The sequence below is a fragment of the Haliotis rufescens genome, unplaced genomic scaffold, assembly GCF_023055435.1.
Source record: "Haliotis rufescens isolate VD_foot unplaced genomic scaffold, xgHalRufe1.0.p SCAF_39, whole genome shotgun sequence".
Lineage (NCBI taxonomy): Eukaryota > Metazoa > Mollusca > Gastropoda > Lepetellida > Haliotidae > Haliotis > Haliotis rufescens.
The window spans coordinates 3,319,764-3,336,145 of NW_025964101.1; the positions used below are offsets into that span (position 1 = coordinate 3,319,764).

At 44.4% G+C, this 16,382-nt stretch overlaps 1 protein-coding gene across 2 annotated transcripts in view; it reads left to right on the plus strand.

Annotated features, from left to right (window-relative positions):
* LOC124149191 (WD repeat-containing protein 11-like) overlaps positions 1-16,382 on the plus strand; it is a 42,383-nt gene that overhangs the window by 9,309 nt on the left and 16,692 nt on the right. For both annotated transcript variants that reach the window (XM_048381430.1, XM_046520620.2), the window contains exons 8-20: positions 4-187; positions 1,456-1,579; positions 2,697-2,884; positions 4,524-4,848; positions 5,925-6,009; positions 6,658-6,764; positions 7,155-7,227; positions 7,763-7,871; positions 9,511-9,671; positions 13,037-13,163; positions 13,514-13,620; positions 15,213-15,336; positions 16,079-16,247. In XM_048381430.1, the coding sequence (XP_048237387.1) occupies positions 4-187; positions 1,456-1,579; positions 2,697-2,884; positions 4,524-4,848; positions 5,925-6,009; positions 6,658-6,764; positions 7,155-7,227; positions 7,763-7,871; positions 9,511-9,671; positions 13,037-13,163; positions 13,514-13,620; positions 15,213-15,336; positions 16,079-16,247 (1,883 nt within the window). The remainder of the gene's footprint in view (positions 1-3; positions 188-1,455; positions 1,580-2,696; positions 2,885-4,523; positions 4,849-5,924; positions 6,010-6,657; positions 6,765-7,154; positions 7,228-7,762; positions 7,872-9,510; positions 9,672-13,036; positions 13,164-13,513; positions 13,621-15,212; positions 15,337-16,078; positions 16,248-16,382) is intronic.

Consider the following 16,382-nt stretch of genomic DNA (forward strand, 5'->3'; position numbering starts at 1 on the left):
CAGCAAGGCAAACCAGACTGATGAAGAGACCATTGCTCTAAATGAGTGCATCCAGTTGTCATTCCATCACTCATGCCGCCACCACCTTCTCCTCCTCTACCCTAGAGAGCTCCTCATCCTTGACCTTGAGATCAACCAGACAGTGGGGATTATCTCCCTTGACAAAGCAGCCTCTTCCTTTGCCCAGGTAAACCAATATCGACTTGTGAGCAGATGTGTTTGCATGTTTCATCTTTGAAAACTCTGTCTTTTTCAGAAATTAACCTTTAAAGTTTTATTTTTTCTGCAAAGTGTCTCATGGTTAAGAGGAGGCATGGGAGGCCCAGTCATCTACTGAAATTCACTGTGCCTGTGTTCCTTGTCATAGCCAGGAACCTATTGTCAGTTCGAATCCTAGTTTGACATCACCGTACACCTGTATCACGCTGGGCCCTCTTCCTACATGACACTGACATTTGCTGTCATATACTACTCAAATGAAGATAAGCACCACCCGATTCTTTTATACTTCTATAGTAATATGAACAAATTGAGTGGTGCTTATCTTCTTTTGAGTAGTATATAACTGAAATAGCAACTTCCTCAAGGATAAAGAGTCATGACAGCCATGGAATATATATTTTCAACACTTGTTTTAGTGTTTTTAGTGAGTTGAACATGAATTTGTCCTGGTGGATTGGATGGTTACATGTGTATGTCGGAGTGTGGATATTCCCAGCAGGAGTTAGATGATGTGAAAAAGCAGGACTGCATAGTATTACCAGTTTACCTATATACTGCAATACACTTTTCAAACAAAACGTAATGCAATGTATTTTTGTGTTTCCGTTAAAATTTTTGTTTTGCCTGGCCCTGTTATTACTTGTATGTTTGTTTGTTTGCTTGTTTGTTGTCTAACACTGCACTCAGTAGTCCAGCTATATGAAGGCGGTCTGTAAATAATTGTGTCTGGACTAGATAATCCAGTGACTGACGTCATGAGCATCGATCCATGCAATTGGGATACAATGACATGCATCAACCAAGTCAGCGAGTCTGACCTCCCGATCCCGTTAGTCACCTCTTATGACAAGCATAGTCGCCTTTTAAGCCAAGCAAGGGTTGCTGTCGAGGCCCTATTATTACTAGGCAGCAGTGATGAACCTGGAAGACAGTTGACTGCAGCCTTACCCAATATTCACTCACGGACTGACTCACTTGCATCACAAGACATTATACCAGGGTTACGATTCTGAATTTATTTATGCTGTATCACCACCACTGGGGCACTGATGTGCCAATTAATGGTAGATTAGCTTAAAATTTGCATAAACATGACCTACATAAAAACCTAAGAACTAAAATATCCACAAAATAGTGCCATTATTATCTCCATTCAGAACTGCCAGCTTACGTTCATTTTCGAGATAGAGACTTTTCCCAGAATGGAACTCCAGCTTTGTCTTGTGTCTGCAGATTATCCCCTGCTGGCAGAGAGATGTGTTCTACTGTCTGCACGAGAACGGCAGTATATCGGTGCGTGTCCGGCGCAAAACCAACCTGATGTCTGCACCTGCATCCGAGGGAACTGGAGCATTTGGTAAGTCAGCAGCAGTCAAAGCCAGGGGATCATTCTAGGAATAGCTTCAGGCATACAGGGATTTACCAGGGGATCATTCTAGGAATAGCTTCAGGAATACAGGGATTTACCAGGGGATCATTCTAGGAATAGCTTGAAGTATACAGGGATTTACCAGGGGATCATTCTAGGATTAGCTTCAGGAATACAGGGATTTACCAGGGGATCATTCTAGGAATAGCTTGAAGTATACAGGGATTTACCAGGGGATCATTCTAGGATCAGATGTACAGGGATTTACCAGGGGATCATTCTAGGAATAGCCTCAGGTATACAGGGATTTACCAGGGGATCATTCTAGGATCAGATGTACAGGGATTTACCAGGGAATCATTCTAGGAATAGCCTCAGGTATACAGGGATTTACCAGGGGATCATTCTAGGAATAGCTTCAGGTATAGAGGGATTTACCAGAGGATCATTCTAGGAATAGCTTGAAGTATACAAGGATTTACCAGGGGATCATTCTAGGATCAGATGTACAGGGATTTACCAGGGGATCATTCAAGGATCAGGTGTACAGGGATTTACCAGGGGATCATTCTAGGAGTAGCTTCAGGTATAGAGGGATTTACCAGGGGATCATTCAAGGATCAGATGTACAGGGATTTACCAGGGGATCATTCTAGGATCAGATGTACAGGGATTTACCAGGGGATCATTCTAGGAATAGCTTCAGGTTTACAGGGATTTACCAGGGGGGCTATCTATACTACTCATAACAAGGTAAGGATCTCCCAATTCTTTCATGGCATGACAGATTAACTATAGCAATATGAAACAATTGAGTGATCCTTACCTTCTTTTGAGTAGAATATTTTTGCCTCCACGGAACTCTCAGTAATACATCTGAGGGGTCCAAGACATGAACACCCGATTCTTTGATAATGCTACAGTTAATCTGTCATGGCATGTTGGGTGTTCTTAATTTCCTTTTGAGTGGTACATATAACACGCAATCTACAATTTTGATGACGTGGAATAATGATTCAAACAGACAGTCCTTGCTTAGTCTTCCAGTACTTGCAATGTAAGTTAGCTGAGCAGTGTACCACTGATGTATGTATCGTTATTCCAGATGACACGCCACCTAATGTGTCCTTGGATGTGGCGTATGACCTCCGCTGCCAGTCTGACCCGCTGCGGGTGACGAGACACAATCGGGTGTACGGCATCGCTGCCTCCCTCATCTCAGAGCGGACCATGGCTCTCATCATGAGCGACAGCAGGGTCATCTTCTGGGACCTGCACACCATGGACACACCGGTCAGTACCAGCTTGTACTTCTCACAGGGGAGGTAACTCACAGGGGAGGTAACCTTGTGGTGAATATGTTGGCTCGTCACCATACATGTGATACATTGTCAGAGGGTGTCGGAGACTTTGAGCCGTTTCTTTCAGAGAAATGTTTGCATCTATCAGGGAAAATTTGAATATAGCACCCAATACATTTAAATGTTAAACAGTCATACAATCTGTTAATTTACAGGGGGCACGGGTGTCCCAGTCGTCTAAGGCGCCGCGATTCGCTGTGCAGAGTTGCGTCCCTTGGGCATGCCAGAAACCTATGATTGTGGGTTCGAATCCCGGTTCGCCCCGATTATGTTTCTAGGTTTGTCAGCACCATACCCGTGCTCGTGGGTTTCACCGAAGTGGTAAACGTCTTAGACCTGCATCACTTCAGGCTTTCCTCCCACATTAAGCTGACACGCCGTGATATAACTGGAATAATGTTAAAAGCGGCATTAAACCCAACTCACTCACTCACTCACTCACTGTTAATTTACAATGGCTTAGTACCATCAAGGTGAGTTCTCCTTCTCCATACTCACTGAACATGCTTTCTGGGCCTTCATTTATGCAACAAACAAACAATTTGAGAGAATAATAATATTATTTTGTCCCAAATTAATTTTGATTTCTGAAAAGGACAAAATAATGGCTGAGTTTAGATGCAGCATGAGATTTGTATCTATTTATCTATTTACATTCCTACATTTAAAATCATGATCGATCAATCATATTGTGAATGTCAGTTAATAATGAAATAATTTAAAGATTAACATCATTAACTCACAGGAATACGTAGCTGTACACGCACAAAGTAGTTTATATATTGACTCGCGTATCCTTCATAGGATACATGGGTCAATAATAATAAAAAGATTCACTATCTATCCATATCACTTTCGGTCAAAGATCAGCAGTTTAAACGCAAATAGATATTGAAAATGAATGATCGGTAGCTTGACCACTGGATGTGTTCAATCCGCCCAATCGTCAGGGTTCCTCATGACGCAGGTTCAAATCAGCCAATCATGCATAGTGTTGTTTCTGGAGAAGGCGATTGCTGTTCATATTTTGTTTTCACGTCCAAGAGTTTAGTGGTATATTGACCTTTTGACACAGTTTCTGATAAATCTGATAACCAATAGTCATGTATACCTGGGCTGGTCACATATGTCTACGTTTGTATTAAGTTATGCAGGAATAAACACACAGGACAGTGTGATAAGTATAAGGCTGATTATTTATTTCAAGTTCAACCCTTGAGGCACAAGTTTTCTTGTTAATCTTTTAATTATCAGTTGATTACTAGACACAGGCACATCTGGGCCAAGTTTCTACCCTTGCTGAACTTGGCTTGTATAATGGAGTTATATAGTGGCTGGTGAAACGACTCTTTGCGTAGTCCTGTAAAAATGGCGTAATGAAATCGACATCCAGTTTATAAAATGCTGCCAGATTTCGGTCAATTGCAGGATTTGCAAAGCATGTGTACCGCGGACTCGGAGTCAGCAGATATTTTCAAAATCTATTCATGTTTTTAATCAAGGTTGTAACTTCATCTGTATGACATTTGAGATATAGAATGAATAAATGCTTACGTTTTCTTATGTTACAGATTGAGATTGACCACCAGGTGGCCTCCCCACTGTACACCCCCGGCCTGACCCTGCCATCCCCCGCCCAGCAGATCCCGTCCCGCAGACAGGACTTCCCCATCATATCCAGACTAGCATACCCCAAGGTTGCTCTCACTGATCTCATTGGTCAGTCCCAGCTGCCCTTGGCTGAAGGTCAGAGGTCAAACAAAGGTCACACAGTTCAACTCAAGTTCATCTTGACTGGGTTGCTGAACGGAATCGCAGCTCATGTCACCACCATCAGAATGTGTCCTCCCCTCACCAACAAGAACTGGAATGTATACGAACCTCTTCTGGCTCTAGGTAAGATAGATTCATACAGTATTGTGACAAAGGTTAAACTCCACTTTGAACAGTATTTCAGTTACATCATGGTTTGTCCGTGCTGACAGACCTTGGATCATCATGATCATAATTGCAGCGATTTTGAATCTATACTTATACTGTCATGAAATATTCATCATTGGATTTTTTGAATGGCATTTAGAAGTGATACACATAAGGAAAAAAAATTTCGGATGTCAACTTCTTTATTAGGAGGAAACACAACGTTTTGGAGCTGGCTACCTTTTGCCCTTATTGCTATGTCCATTCTTTTACCTATCACTGCTCATCACCCCCGGCCTAACGTTTGCCCAGTGTCCATTGCCCAAGTTAAGGGCTGGCTTCCAGTTGTCCATAACCATCAGTGCTAATTACTGTAGAGTGTTACTTCCCTTGTTATAGTCTGGAAGGTAATTTAAGGTACCGATGTTTACTACAGTATCTGACGAACTATTGGACCCCTTCCAGTCAAAGTTGGCATGAGATTATTAAACAGTCATACATAACTGGATATTACATTTAAAGACAATCGGTGCATGAATAAAAAATCTGTCTATTTAGCTATCACTATATTTCATCAACAACCAGACCTGTCCGTCACGGGTGGAACGAGCATTCATTGAAACAGCCATCTGCATAATGCTACCCCTGCGTCACAGGGCCATATGACACAGTTGAACCAATCATCTCAACTCGAAAGGCTGCACGGGAATCACGCACGTTGAGACGCCCAACGCTAACACCGTATTCGTGCGTGCGTGATTCTCGTGCACCCTTTCGAGTTCAGATATTGTAGTAAACGTTGGTACCTTAAATTACCATCCAGACTAGAGTTTCCACCTTTTGTTATCTTATTACTTTTGTTGTCCTTACGTGTACATATATATGCTCTCTGCCTCATTGCATTCATTCACTTGATGAAGGAGTAAGCATATACTCCGAAATGTTGTGTTTCCTCATAAAAAAGAAGTTCCTCTTATTCCTTATATTGTCTTCTTTTCCTTGTCTAATTTATAATGAAGCCTTCTTTCAAAGACAATCCGTTCTTTATCCAGGTACTTTCTCCGGAGCTGTCCAGATTGTGAATGTGGCGTCCGGACAACTGGACCGTGAATACAGCCTGCATTCTTCCATGGTCAGGTAGGTCTCATAGCCTTTCCACGGCCATGTTCAGATACGTACAGTAGCCTTTCCACGGCCATGTTCAGATACGTACAGTAGGGTTTCCACGGCCATGTTCAGATACGTACAGTAGCCTTTCCACAACCAGACCAGGACTACCAGGTAAATGTAGCGTTGTTGCAGCCCTTTAAACCCCGATATTGTCTTTCTGAGAGAGGGGGCAATTAGCTGTGCAGAGTTGCGTCCCTTAGGCACACCAGAAACCTATGATTGTGGGTTCAAATCCCGGTTCGCCCCGATTATGTTTCTAGGTTTGTCAGCACCATACCCGTACTCGTGGGTTTCACCAAAGTGGTAAACATCTAAGACCTGCGTCACTTCGGGCTTTCCTCCCACATTAAGCTGACACGCCTTAATATAACTGGAATACTGTTAAAAGTAGCGTTAAACACAACTACTAACCTAGAAACATAATCGGGCGAACCAGGATTCGAACCCACAATCATAGGTTTCTGGCATGCCCAAGGGACGCAACTCTGCACAGCGAATCGCGGCGCCTTAGACGACTGGGGGACCCGTGCCCCCCAAATCAATACTAAGAATAAAAGAAGAACTGGCCAAAAAGTACATTAGTCTAAGTGTTTGCTGTTTCTGTCTGTGACACAGAGGTATTGAGTGGTGCGGCCTGAAGACATTCCTCTCCTACGCCTACCCCAACCCTGGCCCCAGTGGACTGGTCAAGAACGAGGTCTTCTATGTGGACATCTTGTCTGGTAAATACTGTCACGCCGTCACATTTACTGTAGAAATATTTCACGTTAAAGAGAAACACAAAGTGCTTTTACCATGTATTTAGCAAATTATCCCAATAGATTTTAATCAACTTGCTGCTTTTCCACCTAATGGTCATAAGAGGCGACCCAGTGGATCAGGTGTCAGACTTGGTGACTTGCTTGTATGTCATCATACCCTGATGATGTGGATCGGTGCTCGTGATATCAATCACTGGATTGTCTGGTCCAGACTCGATTATTTGCAGGCTGCCGTCATATAGCTAGAATATTGCAGTGTTAAACAAAAAGCAAAGCAAACAAAATCTTACCTATGAGACAATCCTTTCCTAAAAAAACAAAAATGAAAGTTGACTGTTGCATCTCCCGCAGGTAAGGTGACGTCGGTGAGGACACAGCGAGACGAGGAGTCCCGCATAGAGTCGCTGCAGATCTCACACCTCAGGTCAGTATCCAGCCCTCCAAGTCACTGCAGATATGTCCATACAAACTCTTCTGATGATCTGGGACCCGTTCCACAAAGCGATCTTAGTGCTAAGATGATTGTAACTTCTATACTTTAACATAGGCTTACAACAGTCCTAGCACTAAGATTGCTTTCTGGAACATTTTTGTGTACTTTTCAGAGCTAGCGTGGTCGTTTCTGTGCATGATCATAATTCACTTAATGTAATCTTTTGTGTGAACCATCGGATCCTGGCACTCCTAAGGGAAGCAACTGCAGAGCAAATTACAGCACCTAGATAACTGGGCCACCTGGGCACCTAGTTAAATTTTGAGATTTACGATATTGTCCTGTGAGAAAGAAACAATATTGTTGTGTTCATTCAAATTACTCAACCATAGCTTTCCTGAATGTTAAAAATTGTGAGGTGTGGTGGTGGTGTAATATTGCAATGACTGTGTACTGTTGTTGGTGTGAAACGGTGACCCCCCTCGTCTGATGTGACTTTGAAGCTGTCCCCACCTGTGTGTTCTAGGCAGTACTTCGTGCTGGCCTTCAAGGACAAGCCCCTGGAGCTGTGGGACATGAGAACTCTCACCATCATCCGGGAGCTGCCTAAAGCCTTCCCCCGACCCACAGCTGCTGTAAGTAGACAGGGAATGGTCCAGTCATATCACCAGGGAGTCAGCTAGGGTCAGCTAGGGTTGTCAGAGGCTGTCGTCAGCTGCTGTAAGTAGACAGGGAATGGTCCAGTCATATCACCAGGGAGTCAGCTAGGGTTGTCAGAGGCTGCTGTCAGTAGACAGGTAATGGTCCAGTCATATCATCAGGGAGTCATCTAGGGGCTGTCAGTAGACAGGGAATGGTCCAGTCATATCATCAGGGAGTCATCTAGGGGCTGTCAGTAGACAGGGAATGGTCCAGTCATATCATCAGGGAGTCATCTAGGGGCTGTCAGTAGACAGGGAATGGTCCAGTCATATCACCAGGGAGTCATCTAGGGGCTGTCAGTAGACAGGGAATGGTCCAGTCATATCATCAGGGAGTCATCTAGGGGCTGTCAGTAGACAGGGAATGGTCCAGTCATATCATCAGGGAGTCATCTAGGGGCTGTCAGTAGACAGGGAATGGTCCAGTCATATCATCAGGGAGTCATCTAGGGGCTGTCAGTAGACAGGGAATGGTCCAGTCATATCACCAGGGAGTCATCTAGGGGCTGTCAGTAGACAGGGAATGGTCCAGTCATATCATCAGGGAGTCATCTAGGGGCTGTCAGTAGACAGGGAATGGTCCAGTCATATCACCAGGGAGTCATCTAGGGGCTGTCAGTAGACAGGTAATGGTCCAGTCATATCACCAGGGAGTCAGCCATAGGTCTACATCCAACAAGGACAATGCCAGTAAAAAAAAATTTAAGTTATTAAATTGTAACTAATGTAATATGTCACCCATATATCACTGTGAACAGGATCAAAAGAGTAAGAGATTTAGTTTTATGTGTTTGCATTGAATACAAGTCTAAAGTACCTCTGAATTTAAGAAAATAAGGGCTTTAATAAAGATTTTGGGCAAAATAGAGCTAAATGTCTGTATCATGGCATGTCAGCCAAATGATGGAGGAAAGTCTAAAGTGATGGGATTGTAGATGTTTACCATTTTTGTGAAACCAAAGACCATGTGTGGTGTTGATAGATGAAGGATCAGAATTTGGGTGAATCTTTGATTAAGATTCACTCACTCACTCACTCATTCAAACAAAGCATATTGGAATATAATACCATTTGTGTGAATTTCAAGAATCAAGGCTGAAGTTTGTTTTTGAGTTTCTAGTTCTCGGGTTCGACTCACATCGCTCAAACACTCAGGTCATGTACAAATGATGAAAGGGTTGGTTGTGGTTTGGTTTTGGACCTTACCCTGAAATGAATATTGATTTTGACCAACTTTGGTTTGTTTACAGAGATACTCATGAAAGTTCAGCCAAAACAATGTTTAGGGGATAAACTGTTTCTGTTGCTATGCTCTCAAGTCGAGAACTTGGGACAATGATCATGTCTACATGATGTACCGAACGCTTGAATAGATAGGATCTCTGACTGTTTATGCAATACTCACTCACTCACTTATGCATGGCGGATGTTATGAAGTATGAGTTCATACACCATTGACAAGAGCTTCACCTAAACAGAGTGTCCGGACACTTGATGTATTGCTGAGAGGATTCCTAGGTTGATGCTGTGTGTAGAGATCTGTCTGACCGCACATGCTCCTCCCTTGCTGCAGGTGTGGTCCCCCTCCCACAGTCTGAAAAGTCTGAAGAAGAAGTTGTTGGACTCAGGGGCGGAGGAGGACAAGACGTCCATGATCAAGTCCACCGAGGGGGAGACGCCGCCCACGTCCACTTCCTCACAGTCCAGTATGTCAGACAGCACCACCAGCACCAAGTGAGTCAAGCTGTCTCATCCCTGCAGTGTCTGTCGTTCTCTTCCCTGCTGTGTGTGTCTTTCCCATCCAAGCTGTGTGTGTCTTTCCTATGCCTGTTGTGTGTGTCTTTCCTATCCCTGCTGTGTGTGTCTTTCCCATCCCTGCTGTGTGTGTCTTTCCTATGCCTGCTGTGTGTGTCTTTCCTATGCCTGCTGTGTGTGTCTTTCCTATGCCTGCTGTGTGTGTCTTTCCTATGCCTGCTGTGTGTACCTTTCCTATGCCTGCTGTGTGTGTCTTTCCCATCCCTGCTGTGTGTACCTTTCCTATGCCTGCTGTGTGTGTCTTTCCCATCCCTGCTGTGTGTGTCTTTCCTATGCCTGCTGTGTGTGTCTTTCCTATGCCTGCTGTGTGTGTCTTTCCTATGCCTGCTGTGTGTGTCTTTCCTATTCCTGCTGTGTGTGTCTTTCCTATGCCTGCTGTGTGTGTCTTTCCTGTGCCTGCTGTGTGTGTCTTTCCTATGCCTGCTGTTCTGCATCTTTCCTCTGCCTGCTGTGTATGCCTTTCCTATGCCTGCTTTGTGTGTCTTTCCTATGCCTGCTGTTCTGTGTCGTTCCTATGCCTGCTGTGTGTGTCTTTCCTATGCCTGCTGTGTGTCTTTCCTATGCCTGCTGTTCTGCATCTTTCCTATGCCTGCTGTGTGTGCCTTTCCTATGCCTGCTGTGTGTCTTTCCTATCCCTGCCGTCTGTGCCTGCTGTGTGTATCTTTCCCATCCCTGCTGTGTGTGTCTTTCCCATCCCTGCTGTGTGTGTCTTTCCTATGCCTGCTGTGTGTGTCTTTCCTATGCCTGCTGTGTGTGTCTTTCCCATCCCTGCTGTGTGTGTCTTTCCTATGCCTGCTATGTGTGTCTTTCCTATGCCTGCTGTGTGTGTCTTTCCTATGCCTGCTGTGTGTGTCTTTCCTATGCCTGCTATGTGTGTCTTTCCTATGCCTGTCGTCTGTGTCTTTCCTATGCCTGCTGTGTGTGTCTTTCCCATCCCTGCTGTGTGTGTCTTTCCTATGCCTGCTTTTCTGTGTCTTTCCTATGCCTGCTGTGTGTGTCTTTCCTATGCCTGCTGTTCTGTGTCTTTCCTATGCCTGCTGTTCTGTGTCTTTCCTATGCCTGCTGTGTGTGTCTTTCCTATGCCTGTTGTGTGTGTCTTTCCCATCCCTGCTGTGTGTGTCTTTCCTATGCCTGCTGTTCTGTGTCTTTCCTATGCCTGCTGTGTGTGTCTTTCCTATGCCTGATGTGTGTGTCTTTCCCATCCCTGCTGTGTGTGTCTTTCCCATCCCTGCCGTCTGTGTCTTTCCTATGCCTGCTGTGTGTGTCTTTCCTATGCCTGCTGTGTGTGTCTTTCCTATGCCTGCTGTGTGTGTCTTTCCTATGCCTGCTGTGTGTGTCTTTCCTATGCATGCTGTGTGTGTCTTTCCCATCCCTGCCGTCTGTGTCTTTCCTATGCCTGCTGTGTGTGTCTTTCCTATGCCTGCTATGTGTGTCTTTCCTATGCCTGCTGTGTGTGTCTTTCCTATGCATGCTGTGTGTGTCTTTCCCATCCCTGCCGTCTGTGTCTTTCCTATGCCTGCTGTGTGTGTCTTTCCTATGCCTGCTGTGTGTGTCTTTCCTATGCCTGCTGTGTGTGTCTTTCCCATCCCTGCTGTGTGTGTCTTTCCCATCCCTGCCGTCTGTGTCTTTCCTATGCCTGCTGTGTGTGTCTTTCCTATGCCTGCTGTGTGTGTCTTTCCTATGCCTGCTGTGTGTGTCTTTCCTATGCCTGCTGTGTGTGTCTTTCCTATGCCTGCTGTGTGTGTCTTTCCTATGCATGCTGTGTGTGTCTTTCCCATCCCTGCCGTCTGTGTCTTTCCTATGCCTGCTGTGTGTGTCTTTCCTATGCCTGCTGTGTGTGTCTTTCCTATGCCTGCTGTGTGTGTCTTTCCCATCCCTGCTGTGTGTGTCTTTCCCATCCCTGCCGTCTGTGTCTTTCCTATGCCTGCTGTGTGTGTCTTTCCTATGCCTGCTGTGTGTGTCTTTCCCATCCCTGCCGTCTGTGTCTTTCCTATGCCTGCTGTGTGTGTCTTTCCTATGCCTGCTGTGTGTGTCTTTCCTATGCCTGTTGTGTGTGTCTTTCCCATCCCTGCTGTGTGTGTCTTTCCCATCCCTGCCGTCTGTGTCTTTCCTATGCCTGTTGTGTGTGTCTTTCCCATCCCTGCTGTGTGTGTCTTTCCCATCCCTGCCGTCTGTGTCTTTCCTATGCCTGCTTTGTGTGTCTTTCCTATGCCTGCTGTGTGTGTCTTTCCCATCCCTGCCGTCTGTGTCTTTCCTATGCCTGCTGTGTGTGTCTTTCCTATGCCTGCTGTGGGTGTCTTTCCTATGCCTGCAGGTCTGTGTCTTTCCTATGCCTGCTGTTCTGGTTCTTTCCCATCCCTGCCGTCTGTGTCTTTCCTATGCCTGTTGTGTGTGTCTTTCCCATCCCTGCTGTGTGTGTCTTTCCCATCCCTGCCGTCTGTGTCTTTCCTATGCCTGCTTTGTGTGTCTTTCCTATGCCTGCTGTGTGTGTCTTTCCCATCCCTGCCGTCTGTGTCTTTCCTATGCCTGCTGTGTGTGTCTTTCCTATGCCTGCTGTGGGTGTCTTTCCTATGCCTGCTGTGTGTGTCTTTCCTATGCCTGCTGTGTGTGTCTTTCCTATGCCTGCTGTGGGTGTCTTTCCTATGCCTGCAGGTCTGTGTCTTTCCTATGCCTGCTGTTCTGGTTCTTTCCCATCCCTGCTGTGTGTGTCTTTCCCATCCCTGCCGTCTGTGTCTTTCCTATGCCTGCTGTGTGTTTCTTTCCTATGCCTGCTGTGTGTTTCTTTCCTATGCCTGCTGTGTGTGTCTTTCCTATGCCTGCAGGTCTGTGTCTTTCCTATGCCTGCAGTTCTGGTTCTTTTCTATACCTGCAGTTCTGGTTCTTTTCTATACCTGCAGTTCTGTGTCTTTCCAATCCCTGCTGTGGGTGTCTTTCCCATCCCTGCCGTCTGTGTCTTTCCTATGCCTGCTGTGTGTGTCTTTCCTATGCCTGCTGTTCTGGTTCTTTTCTATACCTGCTGTGTGTGTCTTTCCTATGCCTGCTGTGTGTGTCTTTCCTATGCCTGCTGTTCTGGTTCTTTTCTATACCTGCAGTTCTGTGTCTTTCCTATGCCTGCAGTTCTGTGCTGCCTTTCTGATGGCTTCTCACTGTGTCTTTTCTAAATTTGCTGTGCTGTGCTGTGCTGTGCTGTGGTAGAGGCAAAACAATGAATATTAACATTTATCATGTTTATGATTTAGCTGCGAGATGCATTTCGTATCTCATGCTGTCTTGTGTGTTGTCAGAGACAAGAAAAGCCAGGGCAAGATGACAGTGAGGGAACACTTTGTGATGACCGACAAGGACGGGACTGTCTTCCACTTCATAGTGGAGGGGAGCCTCATCTCGGATGTCACCAAGATACCCCCGGAGGTAGGCTGCTTGTTATCCCCCGCCATGAAGTGCAGGGTTTCCATGGCAACAACTTTGACTGCAAATGGCAGATCTTGAAACACGTAAATATTTCTTGCCTTGCACACAATTGGGCGTGTCATACTGGCAGGGGATATGATTATTCCATACTTGTTCTACTTTTGTTGTCCTCAGTCAAACTCTATCACCTAGGATTCACACCCCACTTTTGTTTTCACCTGGAGTAAGGTCAGAATGAATTTAGGGCTAATTTTCTGTCTTGTGCAGATTTTGTTTTGTTGGATTGTTTTATGGCAATGGCAGATGACTCACATTGTACACATGCGTCAATGAGATCACTGACATTTCAGAGCGGTCTGAGCACCGTGACAACGTTGGCGTGGAAGGGGGACTTCCTGGTGTTCGGAGATGTCGACGGCACTCAGTGTCTCTGGGACCTCAAGGCCAAAATATCCAGGTAGGAAGAGTCCAGTACACACCTGTACAGCATCAGGGGAATCCGAGTTCATGAATTAATTCAACATTCAGAGGGTATATGTAAAAAATGAGTGATGAGTGGAAGCTGTTTATAGTACAATTAGTGAGTGAGTGAGTTATGTTAAACGCCGCTTTTAACAGTATTCCACTTATATTGCGGTGTGTCAGCTTTATGTGGGAGGAAAGCCAGAAGTGGTGCAGGTCTCAGACCTTTACCACTTCGGTGAAACCCACGAGCACGGGTATGGTGCTGACTAACCTAGAAACATAATTGGGGCGAACCGGGATTCGAACCCTCAATCATAGGTTTCTTTTTGTGCCCAAGGGATGCAACTCTGCACAGTGAATAATAGCACCTTAGACGACTGGGCCTCCCGTGCCTCTGTACAATAAAACACTGCAGGGAGCATGAACCACTCGGGGCTGCCTCCCTCATGGTTTATTTTCCCTGCAATGTTATATTGTACGATAAACGACAGCAAGTCGTCTATTTCCTATATGAGGTATCAACACGTTGTACAGCCATTTTAAGGATGTCAGTAAATTGTACAAGCTATAAAAACATTTAGCTGTTTTGAAATAAGAATGACTTCTATATGCAATCCAAACTCGGCAATGTGGGAAAACTCCATTTGATGTACAAGGGGGTAGGTTTGGTATTCTTACAATTTTCATGCGATTATCTGCACCTTTTCTCCCAATACTAATTGTCATATCTCTGCCACTTCTGGGTGTGATCGTACGGCCATTGCGTTTATCTGCACTGTCCAGCTACATCTATGGGGAACAACTCGCTGGAAAATCACCTCTCAAAAATAACTTCATCCAATTTACAACACCATCAAGTCGCGAGCGCATGTTCAAATCTCCAGAAATGATGTCATGATAGAGCAATGTTTTATCGTGAAATAAACCACGTTTCATTCTTCATTGTTCATTGTGATTCAGCGCGTAGCTATCCCATATATGATTATTAGGGGTGTCTATTGGTCTGGAAATCACTATTGCGATAACTATTGATATTGAAAGAAACTATTGCGATAACTATTGATATTGCAAGCAACTATTGCGATAAATATCGATAGTTTTCAGTGTATCATTTTAGATTGATTTTAGAGTTAAATTAAACCTTGGAACTGAAGTTTCCTTTGAATGTGATAACCATAACAACAAATAAGTAAAGTTTGACATATGACAGGTTTGTTTTTTCTTTACCCTAATACTTTAAGAAAAATTACTCTTACTCATGATCAAAAGAAAAACAAATTTGAACAATTGCATGTATTTTATTGATATGGTAAATACAATCGAAACTATCGATATTCCTAACTGAAATCGATACTATTGATCAGAAACTGATTTAACAATCGATTTATTGACTTTAAGTGCTTACCAATGGCAATAGATCGATATTTCAATTTATCGTGACACCCCTAATGATTATACATTGAAGGTATTATACCCTGGATCATCGAGGATGGCTCTGGTAGTGGTACTTTGGTTATTATCCCTGTTTCAAACACAGGCTGTGAGTCTGTACACTTCTTTTATTATGCTCTGCCCTTATTCCAGAACCACACCATCCAGCCGAGGGTGGATCAAGAAAATCCGTTTTGCTCCTGGCCGGGAGAATTTCAAATTCTTCACCCTCCACAACGATGGTATTGTCATCTGGGACATCAACAAGGAGGGGAAGGTAGGTGTAGGGGGACGAGCATGTGCAATACTGACTTAACAAGCCAGAGTGTCCATTTCTATCCCCCACCACAAAGTGGAATGGGAATATAGGAATAGGTGCTGTCCGTCCGTCACCTTTCGTTTCTGGAGCAGAACTAAAAATCATGAGATGAGATAACCAAACTTGGCATATATATAGTGTGAGATTTTTGAAAAATGTATTTTTCAAGTTTCCATGGCAACAACTTTGACTCAGACGGAAAATGGGTTAAGTGCTCCTTTCCGAAGCAGATCTTCAAAACTGTACAATATTTCTTCACTAAACTTTGCACATAGATAGGTCTAGTGGTAAACTGGTGCCTTTTGATGGTTTGGGATTTTTATTTAATTTATTTTTTTTAGTTTCCATAGTAACAATTTTGACTTAGTTCAAAGGGGCTTATGCCTTGCACACAACTGGACATGTCATATTGGCAGGGGATATGAGTATTTCATGCTTCTTGTATTTCCTGTGAGGCTTGAATTCTGAAAATGATTATGATACAGAACAATCATGACAATATAGTGGTATTGTCTTCATAATCCATCCTTCCGCATGTCTGTAGTCAGGACTTTGTTCTGTTTGGGAAATGTAATAAGAAGCTTGTGGTGTAAACATAATTTCAACCAAGAATCAATAGGACACCTAAGCAGATTTGTTTTCATTTGAGTTGTCTCCCTTTGACCTGCATAGGATACCACTAAAAACTGTCTTGTTTCAGTCTGAGATCATGCATTCAATAAAGAGTCCCAAAGAGATAGCTAAAGTTGTGGATGCGGAGTGGGCGGGGTCGGACAGGCCGGTGGTGGTGACCGCCAGTGGGTGTGTCCACATCTTTGACATCACCATGAAGAAAGCCACCTCCAGTATAGACCAGTGGGACCTGACAGGTACAGCCGACCTAGGGGACTGGTCATTTATAAGTGGGGAGAAAGACAAACAATCATATTTTGCTGACACCCACTCCCACACTTTGTGTAACACGTGGTCGGGTAGCCTAGTGGTTAAAGCGTTTGCTCGTCACC